The sequence below is a fragment of the Echeneis naucrates genome, chromosome 16 (assembly GCF_900963305.1).
Source record: "Echeneis naucrates chromosome 16, fEcheNa1.1, whole genome shotgun sequence".
Lineage (NCBI taxonomy): Eukaryota > Metazoa > Chordata > Actinopteri > Carangiformes > Echeneidae > Echeneis > Echeneis naucrates.
The window spans coordinates 15,435,453-15,449,347 of NC_042526.1; the positions used below are offsets into that span (position 1 = coordinate 15,435,453).

A 13,895-nucleotide genomic window follows, 5' to 3' on the forward strand; every position below is an offset into this window, starting at 1 on the left:
AGTCTGATTCACGCTCAGTAACAGAAAAGGTTATTGAATTGAATGTTGTCTCTGATGTAGTGGGACAGCTGAAGTGGACAAAGTCCACGGCTGGGACCATGAAGCACACGAACCGAGCCACGGAATTGTAGTTGTGAGCCTGCCGCCATTCACCTGCTAGTTAGTTCAAAGAGAAATAGGATTAAACGCCTGCTTAAAGCTGCTGAGGTTAAAGCTTAGTCAGCCCCAGACACTGCTTTGGTCCGTGACACAGTTTAAGCTCCGGAGGTGTTCGTTGGACTGAGTTCCCTCCACATCCCTGAACCGACCCAGTCCAACAGGCAGGCAGGTAACCATAGCAACAGCATTCCTGTCGACTCACTAACATCGGACAAACTAAGGCTAGCTTTGATGTAAGTCGATCACCGGGAAATAACAACTCCATTGTTTAAAAATAATAAAAAAATTACAATTAACATCCGCTTTATTTCACAACTGTGAGCGGTGTCAAGGGCCCACCTGAACGAGCACCGACAAGATATCGCGCGATTTGGGGCGTGAGGTTCTGTGACGGGAAAGTTGACTCCCTGCGTGCACCGGGCGGACGGCGCTGCTCAGGTATCCGGCAGCAGTACTCAGGGCTCCCGCTAGTCTACCTAGCGACAGACCCCAACTCCCCTCCTCTCCCTCTCTGTTTGCGTGACACTGCGGGAGCTTGTGGAAGGTGCGAGCTTCAGACGAATCCTTCATCATCATCATCATCATCATCCTCCTCCTCCTTACCGCCATTAAAATATCCCGCTCCGGTTCCCGTAGCTTTCGCCTCCCGTTTCGGAAGATGGTACCTGGCAAGCGAAGAGCCGCAGTCATGTCCCTGTCGGTGGTGATAGTCGGAGTCCTGATGCTGCAGACCGTCTCTTCCCAGAACGGTAGGAAACCAGGAAAAAACATGACGGAAACGCTTAATACGGCGAAATGCAGGTTAGGATTATTTCTTTTTTAAGTAGAGGGATGTCACCTGCGGTTCTGACTATTCAGGCATTTTTGATGAATGTTTAAAGGACGTCTTTGTGATCAGAGGAGACATCCCTCGAGGCCAAGTCTCATTAGATAATCCCTTTAGGCTGCACTAAAACAAACGGCTGGCAGTCGAATTAAGACCTCGATTTCCTCTTTTCTCGCCGTGCCTTTGAGACTAAATGTTGATGAATGATTGATGGGACACAATCTGTGTAGGTTAGGCTGAAGTGGGCCAAACGGAGGCCTAATGTCCCGAAAATGTCCTTTGACGTGTGGTGCTGAGTGCAGAGGCGAAGCACGAGCCGCCCAGCCTGGAAGGACAAGTTCTGCTGGGCTAAATTAGCTGAATAAGAAAAAAGGTGGATGGAGGAAAATGGTGTCCCGCTCAACTTCAACGTCTTTCTCCAGAGATAAACTCACACACACGCACAGGATCAACACGATGTCACGCACGGGTCTGCTCAGATGCAGTTCAGCGGATCAGCAGCCCCTCACCTGCAGGCTGAAATCATGTCTCTGAATCCATCCAGGTCCTAGCAGAACCAGAGATGTATGTAATTAGATGTTGAGCCTTAGATGTACAGCTCTGTAAATAGCATTAGTCCATTTTGCTGCATGCTTCTATTTTTAGAGCTGAGATGCTGCACTGGGAACCCTGGCTTTAATGTCCTCTTGCAACGGTGAATTTTTTTTTTAACTCTTTGCTGAGATGTGCTGCACTGCAGAGTGGCATTGATTTCTCAGAGCACTCCCACTTGTCCAAACAACCCGAGGCTCATAAATCCTATCAGCACCAAACAGATCACGAGTGTAGCCCCATCTCAGCTGATTATTTGTGTGAGTATTCTAAGTGTGCACTGTAGCTTGAGTTTCTTTGCAAGCGCTGTGTAGAGTGAGAATTTATTCAGCTGTCGCCTTCCCAGGAGTTCACCATGTGTAGGAATGCATCACACCTCTCCTTCTATACTGCAGACCCACTCCTAACATCACTTCATCAGTCACTCCCACAGGGAAAAAAAAATTAAATGGCTTATCTGGCAGAGACCTTGAAGTGTCTTCTTTGCTGGTTTTTAGAGTCCAGACAGACAGGATGGTGCAAGGAATGTCATCGGGAATTATTTTAATGTCATTAGTTTATCTTATACCATTTCTGCATATCATTTTGTATGTAATTCTTCACCTGGTTGAGTCTCATAATGTCAGATTTTAATGTGCATGGTTACCACATCATCTGTGATAACATTTATCTGCTAATGGTAGTTCATATTTTAGGCCATTGCTGCTTAAGTTCCACAAAGGATGGGATTTTTGTCCTCATGTGTTCAGTTACTGATTAGACCCATTTTAGTGGGAAAGATGACTTGTATATTTCAATGTTGCTGAAATAATCTACAAATGATGATGCTATAATTGTTGTTGGGATTTGTAGAATTTGATTTGTGAGGTGAGGAATTGTTGTAGTACAAAAACGGTTCATTTAGTGTGGCCATATTCCAATAATATTTAATTTTGATTGCTCAATCCCAATTTCATGTAAAGTAGAATGGCTATCAGTATTTATGTGTAATTTCTCTTCTGCAGGCCACCTAAACTGCAAATAGTTGCAAATAGAATTTATAATTTCAAACATTGAAATTTTCTAGTCCAGTTAAGATTAAACTATGATCTGTGTCGGTTCATATTCATGTGTTAGCAGACATGTTGAGATGTTGATCAGCACACAAATACTAGACAGACAAATTATTCAAGTTATATTAATGGACAGGAGTTAAGGTTTATTTAATTTTCATTTAAATAAGATAAATACAGTGGGTACAGAAAGGATTCTTCGCTCTTTGTTACACTGCAGCCATTATTGCAGCCAAAATAATTCAAGTTGATTTTTTTCCTCGTTAACCCAGCACCCCATTTTGACAGAAAAACACAGAAATGTAGACATTTTTTGCAAACTTATTAAAGAACAAAAACTGAAATATGACATGGTCATAAGAATTCAGACCCTCTGCTGTGATATTTAACTCAGCTGCTGACCATTTCGTCTGATCATCCTTCAGATGGTTCCACACCTTCACTGGAGTCCAGCTGTGTCTAATTAAATTCATTGGACTTGATTAGGAAAGGCACACATCTGTCTGTATAAGACCTTACAGCGCATGTCAGTGCAAATGAGAATCATGAGGTCAAAGGAAATGCCAGAAGAGCTCAGAGACAGAATTGCGGCAAGACACACATTTTTGACACACAAATTTGACTAAGGTTACAAAAGAATTTCTTACGGCACTTAAAGGTTCCCAAGAGCACAGTGGCCTCCATAATCTTTAAATGGAAGACATTTGGGGCGACCAGAACTCTTTCTAGAGCTGGCCGTCCAGCCAAACTGAGCAGTGAGGGGAGAAGAGTCTTGGTCAGAGAGGGAAAGAGGAAACCAAAGATCACTGAGCTCTAGAGATGCAGTGAGGAGATGGGAGAAAGTTCGAGGAAGTCAACCATCAATGCAGCCCTCCACCAATCAGTGGCCCGATGGAAGCCTCTCCTCAGTGCAAGACACATGAAAGCCTGCGTAGAGTTTGCCAAAAAACACACGAAGGACTCCCAGACTATGAGAAATAAGATTCTCTGGTCTGATGAGGCCAAGATTGAACTCTTTGGCCTTATGTGTGCTCATCACCTGCCCAATACAATCCCAACAGTGAAGCATCTTTAAATTAGCAAAAATGTCAACATTTCTGGGCAGTGTTTTTTTTTTTGTTTTTTTTTGTTTTTTTGTTTTTTTTTTTAATCAATATGGGGCGCTGTGTATAATGAGGGGAAAAAATGACCTTAAATGATTTTAGCAAATGGCTGCAATGTAACAAAGAGGGAAAAGTTTAAGGGGGTCTGAATATTTTCTGTACCGACTGTATACTTGGCCACGGAGAAGGTGAATAAATGTAACATCAGTAAAAAAAAAAATTTAACCATAAATTCACTGCAAGGCTGTAGATTAGTCAGCAAATTGGAGTAGTACAAATAAAAGTTGAAAGATGAAAGATGAAAACCAAAGTGTATTTTAAAATCACATTTATTTTAACCCTGAAAGATGATGGTTTATTTATGATACCTCACTCTTATTTTTGTGAAAAAAAAAATAATAATAATAATTTTACACTTTTTTTCTGTACCCTGCCAAAAACTAGAAATTTGTTTAATTATTTTTGAAACATTTTCTTTTGGGCTTTTCATGCCTTCATTTTCATAATAAGAGGCAGACAGTTCGAAAGGGAAAGTGTTCCTGGCTCTGCACTTTTGACACATCTAGGCCATCTGAGGTGGTAGGATCTATCTCTGTAGTTTCATGTTAAGAGCTGAGGTATTGGTTTTCAGCCCCTGTCACTGATACTTATATAGGAATGTGTATGGGAATACACACAGAGCTTGATGAACCAGCCGTGGGCTGCCCAGCGAAGTTATGTCTGCTGGGGGAAGAAAAAAAAAAAAAAGATGTGATTGCCTCGTGGTTATCTGGTTGTCTGTCTCTTCCTCTTCCTACTGTGTTGCCATTACGTGCTTCTATGGAAACGGAGCGGGTCTATCACAATGCGCCCACACGCTCCCTGGAGACCCAGAACTGCAGTTTCTATAAATCTCCTCTCAATCTTGTGTTTTTCCACGGTGCCTATAGAACAGGATTATAACGCCAGCCCGCCGTCCTCCTCCTCCTCCTCCTTTCTTTGACCATGATCATTTGTTTCACTGTTATTGTGTTTGACTCCGAAGGAGACCATCATACAGACGAGTATTAAAATAAATGACAAGGTCACTTGGAGGACTTTTGGATGTGAGCACTGTGCGGGCAAGGCACAAAATTATGATGTCATTAATTGGACAAAACCAAGTGAGAGCAGCCTCATAGGGACATCTCAGCAGAATTGAATTAAAACTTCCTAGGAATAGCAGTGATAATGACTTAGGCAGATCTGAGGTTGTCTGTTTCTCCCTCTCTTTATGACCTAAAATATCGACGTGACTGGTGCAGATAGTTTGTCTCATTTATTGTATATTACAGCGGAAACTATTAGTAAATTCTATTTATTCATCTGCAGCAACATTTTGATTTGTTTCTTGTTTATTTTTTAAGTCAAAATTCCATTTCTTTGTTTCCACCATTTTAACATCTGTATATTTTTTACTAGGCTATCCTGGTTTGAATTAGAGCTGTAACAGTTAGTCAGTGAATGGATTATATGGTTAATGCAAAATAAATCAGTGACTATTTTAATAACAAGTCAGAACACCACACATTTTCAACAATTGATAAAATGAACTGTCAAACTGATGGGTTAAAAATATTTGGACAGTTTGAACAATATATTGGTATGTTTGAGGGATCTTATGCAGCTAATAATTTTGATTTAACTGAAGAAATACCCAGGAGATTGACAATGAAATATCATTAACAAGAAATCATCTGACATTTTTCAGTTTTTAAAGTTTAATATAATTTGTCATTGTTGCATTTTGATTATTTTGTGTGATTTTCATTCTTTCCTTTTCTGTTCCCTTTTTTATTCACCCTGTTCTTTTCTTATTTTTCCATCCTACTCCTGCTTTCCTTTTTATGTCATTTCTTTTTTACTTACCTCTTGATGTGGTGCCTGTAAACTTCCACCACCTCCCAGCGGGCTTTGTGAAATCTCCTCTTTCTGAGACCAAGCTCACAGGCGACACCTTTGAGCTGTACTGTGATGTGGTGGGAACCCCCACCCCTGAGATCCAGTGGTGGTACTCTGAAATCAACCGAGCCGATTCTTTCAGGCAACTGTGGGACGGCGCCCGTAAGCGGCGGGTGTCCATCAGCACGGCATATGGCACCAACGCTGTGAGTGTGCTGGGTGTCTCTCGTCTCACACTGGATGATGCTGGGACCTACGAGTGCAGAGCCAGCAATGACCCTCGACGTAATGACCTGCACCAAAATCCAGCTACCACCTGGATCCGTGCTCAGGCCACTATAACGGTGCTGCAGAGTGAGTGGTCAGTGTAGAGGAAACACTCTCTCTCCAATTAGCAGCCAAATTTAACACTTCCTGTGTGGTTCAGCCTCCCTCAAACCTCCCCAGACGACCGCTAGCTTCCTCCGTAGGTGCCATCCTCCCCTACAGACCTGGAAAATGAAGAAACGCCATCAACTCGTCCTCATGTTTTCTGTTACAAGCAGAGTTGAGTAGTACTTTGTATTTTTCTCATCCCTTTAGTCCAGTAGATCCTGTAGAGCCCAGTTTTCCTTCATTTTTTTTTTCTTCACTTTCCTCTCCCTTTAGGTCTTCATTTGGTTTCACGTTCACAGTATCATTTATTGTCATGCTGATTTCTGTTGTGTATCTGTTTGAGCCCATGTTTAATTATGCAGCACTCAAAAGCTTTGTTTACAGTCATTTACTTATCTAAACATTTAATTCTGACTCTTGGCTTTGACCAGATTTGTACACACAAATTTATATGACTATGATTTATAGCTGATGCTCCGCCATTTACTGGCTGTGAGATTATGTGACATGTTTAGCAACATAGTAAAAAAACATGACAATAAAATCCAGATGAGCTGTACTTCATGTATGCGCTGAATGAGATTAGTGTCTCAGGATGTGAATGGTCAGATTGAGACAATTGCTGGTGTCTAAATGTCCAAACAAGATGTAGGATTAAGAAGAATGCAAATTGCAAAATACGTAACACCTGTTCTTCACAAAAATGTATTTATTTTTAATTATTCAGACCACATAGTCTTAAAGAATCCAAAACTGAATTGCAATATGAATCTAAACATTTTGGAGTTAAAAAGAAGACCTTAGTTCCTGCCCATCATTGGCATCAGAGGTTTAAGTTCAATGACGGTGGGTGTCTCTTACTGAAACCTTGGGAGGTTAAGTTTAATCAAAGAATCAGATATTATTTAAAGCAGTTGGTCATCTCTTGTAATGATAATTCAGTTTTACACCGGTCTGAGGCTCTGGAAAAATGCAAAAAATAAATGGATTTCTATTTCAGGAACTCCTGAGTCCTCCCACTTTGCATCTCTGCTGATCTTCTATAATTGTTTAAAATGTTGGCGGCTGCGGCGTTTGTCTGGATAATTGTTCACATCTACCAGCACACTCTCACTTAGGGGTCCGAGCAATCAATTGGTGCTGTCGTAGCTGATCTGTGTTTTGTTTACAGAGCCGTCAATAACCGCCTCTGAACACGCTACGCTTCCCGTTGAAGGGGATGTTCTTACACTGCAGTGCAATCTGACCTCTGCATACAGCGTCCACCAGGAGACTTACTGGATGAAGAATGGGGAGGAGATCCCAGACACGCACAGTACAAGCAAGAACACTGAGTACATGTATGTGGCCTGTGTGTGTGTGTGTGTGTGTGTGTGTGTGTGTGTGTGTTTTTCTTTGCTCACCACAGAGTGTAGCAGCCTGGTGTGGGTTTATGTCAGGTGTGTTTGTGTTCCACAGACTGAACAAACCAAGGGGGGATGATGCTGGAGTGTACCTATGTGTCTACACCTTTGAACTGGCTCCTCCAGTCAACGCCACCATTGAAGTTAAATGTAGGTATTGATTTATGAGCTCTGAGTGTCCGTTTTAGTTTCTTTAAAACATTAGAGATGTCCCCGGTGAAAATTGCCGGACCGGCCTGATCACTAGCAGCCCTGTCATATGAGGAACTGTGATTTCAAGTGGCTCTGCTGGCTGGTCAGGGGCAGCCAGTGCCCTTGCCACCCCCATCTAACGGATGCCTGGCTCAGTGGCAGCAGATGGTCTCTTGTTTGTCTGATGGTGAGGGATTATGTCTCAACAGTAAAACGTGCTCAGCCTTTTTTGCTGTCACACATGCATCGCCTTACAGATAAATTAGATTGTGGGACTGTTAGCTTTTATTTTGTGGGGAATTTCTCGTCATCCAGACAGAAGCAGGCAGATTACATAGATACATAGAATACATAGAAAACAATCCAGATAGGTTAATGATAGATTTGATGAAATCAAGGACATCGTTCAGATTTCACAGCTGTTCACATGAGTGTTTCTTTTAATTCCATGACCTGAAGGTTTGTGTGTGTGTGTGTGTAATAAAAGATCGAAACGGCACACTGATTATCAACCTGATTATTACTTTATGCAGATCGCATTACTTTGAATAAGAGTTTTTAGAAGAAATTATGTAATATTTTCTCTGTTTTAGCTGCACCTGAGATTACAGGCCACAAGCGCAGTGAGAATAAGAATGAGGGCCAACGTGCTGTACTCTACTGTAAGTCTGTGGGCTATCCTCATCCTGTCTGGACCTGGCGGAAGTTTGAGAATGGCATTTTCAGGGTATGTGACACAAACATACATTAAATTCATACATTTCTGTAGATGTTAATTTACGAAATTACTGCTGCAGTTCACTGGATACATTTTATGGCTGCCCAATGCAGGTATTGCACTTTACACCACTTTCATTATAGCAATAGGGGCAATTGCTCAATGTCTCTGCTGTGACAAAAGAAAGCGAATTACATGGGAAATGTGCAGTCTAAACAAATCAGCATTAATAAAAGTGAGGAGAAAAAACCCAAACAAAACAGAACGGAAACATATTGAAACCAAAAAAAAAAAAGTGCCAGATGCTTGTGGAGGAGCAGTATGAAATGCTGATTATGATTTTAAAACTCAACAGTGTCTCTCCTGTTAGGAAATTGACAACTCAACTGGACGGTTCTTCATCAGCAGCAGAGACAACTACACTGAGCTCCTCATTTACAACCTGGACATTAGCTTAGATCCAGGCGAGTACCACTGCAATGCCACCAACATCATCAGCAGCCGTGATGAGAAGTCTGTGTTGAGGGTTCGCAGCCACTTGGCGCCCCTTTGGCCTCTCCTGGGGGTTTTGGCCGAGATCATCATCCTGGTCATCATCATTGTTGTTTATGAGAAGCGCAAGAAGCCAGAAGATTTACAAGATGGTGAGTCACCAGTGGTGGTGCTTTCTTTTGTCTTATTTAACAATTTTAATATATCTGAGCGGACAAAGATTGTTTTGTGCAGCTTTGACATAGATCTCACCTCTGAATTCTTTTTTGCATCCAATGCAGAACGAATGTTGGATAATGAGGCACATATTCTTTTCTCATCTACGTCAGTCATTCCTTCTCTAGAGACTCCAATACAGTCACCCAACTCTGCACTCTGCCTGCATTCAATAATTCAGTATGGCAAGGTTGACCCAATAGGCAGACATTGTTGCAAGAGGTCGCACCTTGTCAGGACAATTTCATCCGTTTAATATTCATGAGTAAAATGATACTGCAGTGTTGTGGAGGTGGACACTTTCAATTATTAACAGCTTTCCAGGGACCTTGTGCTGTCCCCAAGCTGCTCCAAGCATGGCATCCTTTAACTACACAACCCAAGTGTGCCATCCTGCAATCCTATCTACGGAGTACTTCATTTTCAAGAGACTAGCTATATCATAAATTATGCAATGATGATATTTGGGTGACCTTTTCCTCTGAAGCAGAAATCTGATGTTGTTACATGCTGATTAGGCACAACGTGCCCTGAATAACTGACAGCTCTCGGCGCCTCTCTCACTGCCCCATTCAGGGATATATTTCCATCGTTGTCCATTGATATGGACTGCTGCATAGCAGCACATTCATAGTGTTGAAGTCACACTGATAATCTCAGTTTCATGAAATGAATGTTGATTCCGGGAATCGTGTTACTTGCAATCCTTTTAGATAAGGGCTAGGTCGTTTGAGGTGCTGAACACTTAAACAAGTGGTTGTAATATCTCTCATCCTCCACTTCTTCCAAATTGCATAACCTAACCCCATGTTTGTGGTAAGTGTGACCCTTTGCATGCCTCATGAATTTCAATAAGCATCCAGCCTCATCTCTCAACACTATATAGTAAAGTTTGAAATATTGGAACTTGAAGGAAATGAACAATTTTGTCAGTTTTTTTTTTTTTTTAACATCAAGCTCATATCTACAACAGAACTTGGAATGGCATGAAAGTCACTGTAAAGAACATTAACTACAGTTTTGTGTGTGTCTGTCATTTCTATGTTTACCATTTCACAGTGCTTTGATGAATAATCACCTATAGTGTAGGGCTATAGGTGATTTTGACGATGCTGCTTTTCACTAATCCCTATGTGTCAACAAATGTTCTTTGTGAGTGCTGCTTGTCTGTGCACGACAAATGTTTTGTCGTACATTTGAATTTTGCCTGTATGTCATTTTTCCCTTGCACTTGTGTTGTGCCAGATTGAAACCGCGCTGTATGTGTATGTGAATGACCTAATTTTTCTGTAGCATGACAGCATATTGTTCACCATATTGTTCCTTCATCTTCGCAGCGTTGTCATTCCATGATGCAGTCTGCACATACAGTGCAGCTCATAGTCTCACAGTCACATCTGTTTAAAAGAAAGAAATCACGTTTCACTCTATACAACTTCCTTGCGATTATTTGATTTTAGTCCTCAATTCTCCGTATTTTCCCTTCCCCCATCAGATGACGACCCAGCTGGACCAGTGTAAGTATAAACCTTTCACCTTCACTACATTTTATCTGTGTAGTCTATTGCAGCATGTAATGTGTTTTGTTGTAGCTTCCTGTCATGAATTTCCTTTTGGCTGTCTCTGGAGCTCAGTGAAAAGTACAAATATGAAACCGGGTCAGAAATAACTTGGAGCATCACGTGATTCTGCTTTGCAGCATCAAACAGGCTCCATCGCCAATAAGTTATCATTTGAATTGTCTTCCCAGGAGAATCAACTTTTTGATCAGGCAGAAAAAAAAACAACTCTGCCACACAGTTAAATATTCATTAAAAATGGAGCCAAACCAGGTTTTACCATCAGCGTTTTACTCACTGGTGCTTTTTGATCTTTTGACTTTTTGATCTGATGTGTGAACTGATTGTATAATTTCCATGCTGTTAAAGGAAAACTAATTCAACCAACAACCACAAAGACAAGAACCTTCGCCAGAGGAATACAAACTGAGCAGCCTGTCTGCTGAGTAAGTACTCAATTATTAAGAGGAAGATTAATATGTATTGCTAGCCTGTGGCCACAGATCACAGGACACTCCAGCATATCCAGTTACACCAGAAAGAGCAAAGATGTCTAATGAGTTGTATTTTCCTTTATTTGCAGGTTTCATTCAATTATTGACCAAATGAAGGTAAACAGGAAGGGAATCCATACCGGTTGTGAATAGGATGTATCTGCCACTTAAGTATGGTTGCGGAAGAGTTAAATGAGGCATGCCTTATGATTTTGTTGCGTGAGGATGTGAGGTCAAGAGGTACTCAAAGCGTTACGGAATTGTTAACACTATAACCATTGTTGCTGCATGCAGTTGTTGAAGTTTCTGTTTTTTTTCCCCCCTCTTATCCACTAGTTTAACATTTTTACTGCTTCTAGAGTAATGCATGCAAAATTCTGACCTTCTGTTGGATATAGAAATGGCTTTTAATTCGTTCTTTTCTCTGAGAGTGGCTTTATGTAGATAATCCACGCTGTGTGTTCTAGAGGAAAAACAAAACTCGACAGTGTAAATGAAATTAGCACCATAATCTGGTATGACAGTTCTGTAAAGTTGAATCATTCCACTGCATACCATTTTCTAAGTCTTATCATTTTATCAGACTATTTGTAATAAATTTTAAGGGCTTTGCAATGTCCCTCTAAATTTGGTTAAGGTTTACTTTACTGTATGTATTAAATCACCACTACTATGTATCAGATGACAGTTAATATAAAGATAATTCATATTATATGATGCACTTAAACGTTGAGAATAATGAAACTGTATAGACCTACTTTAGCAAATCTGTACTAATCATTCTAACATATTGTTTTCTAATTATGTGTATTGTACAGCATGGCTATTATCCTATGCAATTATCCATATCAATATATTGAAAATCATTGCAGCTTTTGATTTCTATGTGACAAAGCTTTAAACTAGTAGGATCACCATAGAGCGTTGACGGCATACTACACAGCTGCATGAGTTCCGCACAGCTGACGTGGGAGGTGGTGAAATAAGGCCCACGTCATGACTGACACATGTCAATTCCAAAATCCTGAGTCATTTTTAAGAATAAATATCTCCAAAAAGAAAATGCGTCTGTTGAGTTGATTTCTTTCTACAACAGACACAACATTCAGTTTCACAATGAATAATGTACACAGACTGCAGAAACACAATAGCACGAAGGGAGCAGCACCATCTAGTGAGATTTCAAGTGTTCCACGGCAGACGCATACAACAAGGCGAAGCTAAGAACTTGAAATGTCACTATTCAAATACTGAAATTGTACCATCAAATTAAAGCTCCTCTCTTATTTTAATCAAGGTGAGCTAAACCTGTGAGTTTGTACATATGAAAAAAGTTGTGCTAACTTGTGTTTGTTGGGTTAAATTCTAACTATTTCAGAGCAAAGACAAAAGTGTAGCATGTGATTCAGAGACGACCTGTGTTGGGCACTAAAGTCATGTTGCTGATGATGCCCTTCAGTTTTATTGATGTATGCATTTTTGAATTTGAAGTTTCCACCTTGCAGTGTATGAATCAGATCACTTTGTCTGCTTGTAGTGGCAAAGGGGCAGCACGGCGGCGTAGTGAGTTGACGGGTCGGATTCCTGGGCCGTGACTCTTTCTGTATGGAGTTTGCGTGCTCTCCCCGTGCCTGCGTGGGATTCCTCCTACCATCCAAAGACATCATGTTTGGGTTAACTGGTGACTCAAAACTGTCCATAGGTCTGAGTGTGAGTGGTCGTTGGCCCTGTGATGAACTGCTGACCTGGCAGATGAATGAATGAATAGTGGCGCACTTTTGATGTGAAAAAGTAAATAAAAAAAATAGTCAGGATTATTGATGAAAAGCGATAGAAATCCATTTAATTTGGGGATTTGAAAAGACACAAATCAATAGTGGAACATTATTGTCTTCACAGAGAAGCTGTTCTTTGTGATGCCGTCAACGTATTTTCCGATTTTTCTTTTGTGTAATTTCTGAACAACACATTGAAAGCATTGTTGTGAAAATTGCAACAACCACCACAAAAAAAAAAAAAAGTAGCTCAACAGCACAGCAAGGTGAGGTTGGTATTTTAGTCTGCCACACCAGCATCAGGACTCACTGATACATTTCACCTGCCTGAGAATACCAGAAATCTGCAGTGTAACTCTGTAATTCTTTGTCTGGTCTGGTAATTGTCTAGACTTGATTTATAAGATGTAGTGCTGTGTCCTAGATTAATATGTCAGTGGAATTCAAATAGAAAAATAAACTGTCCATCCGAGGTGAAAGAGAGATCTGCGACTTTTTGGATCCTAATTGTGAGAAAAAATAAAAAGAAAGCAAACTGCCAGAAAAGAGGGAACGCACCATCTGATGAAAATGATTTGTAATTCTGTCCGTTTGGCATAATCCCTCACTCAGGTAGTAAGATGTCAGGTGAAGTTTAAATCAGTGAATCAATGAACTAGTTCTGAAAAAGGACAGTGGATTGTGTTGTATAACAAATCCAGTGGCTTCTCCAACTTAAAAGGAACGATTTATCATGATTGTTGTTCTTCTACTGTTTTAAAGATCCACACAGTAAGCTCATCCTCTGGCTGTACACCCCCATCACAAACCAAACGCGATTACGTTATTCAAAATCACATTTTTGTCATGAGTAGAACAAAATCAGTGATGCCCAAGCCTATATAAATACAGAACAGAAAGGCGTAATATATTGTGATACAGTGATTTCTGCCGATGTGTGCAGTTAGTAAAGTATTTGTTGTGAGGCACGTGTTGACTTTACTCATTGTGGTACTTTTTGTGAATGAAAAATCTCCAATG

The 13,895-nt window shown here is 40.7% G+C and overlaps 1 protein-coding gene across 2 annotated transcripts; it reads left to right on the forward strand.

Annotated features, from left to right (window-relative positions):
- The first annotated feature begins 652 nt into the window (after nt 1-652).
- LOC115056501 (neuroplastin-like) lies at nt 653-12,072 on the forward strand. Of its 2 annotated transcripts, XM_029522974.1 has the most exons (9): nt 653-908; nt 5,658-6,005; nt 7,198-7,366; nt 7,485-7,579; nt 8,215-8,348; nt 8,710-8,983; nt 10,543-10,564; nt 10,976-11,052; nt 11,190-12,072. In XM_029522974.1, exons 1-8 carry the CDS (start codon nt 818-820, stop codon nt 11,034-11,036), a joined length of 1,194 nt encoding a protein of 397 aa, XP_029378834.1. In that variant the 5' UTR covers nt 653-817; the 3' UTR covers nt 11,037-11,052; nt 11,190-12,072. The 2 variants fall into 2 exon arrangements, with proteins under 2 accessions (XP_029378834.1, XP_029378835.1); XM_029522975.1 differs by lacking the exon at nt 5,658-6,005.
- The last annotated feature ends 1,823 nt before the right edge of the window (nt 12,073-13,895 follow it).

Coding starts and splice junctions, on each gene's coding strand:
- LOC115056501 (XM_029522974.1), top strand. CDS start 818: ATGGTACCTGGCAAGCGAAGAGCCGCAGTCATGTCCCTGTCGGTGGTG. Junction 8,349..8,709: donor TTGAGAATGGCATTTTCAGG/GTATGTGACACA, acceptor CTCTCCTGTTAG/GAAATTGACAACTCAACTGG. Junction 8,984..10,542: donor GCCAGAAGATTTACAAGATG/GTGAGTCACCAG, acceptor TTCCCCCATCAG/ATGACGACCCAGCTGGACCA.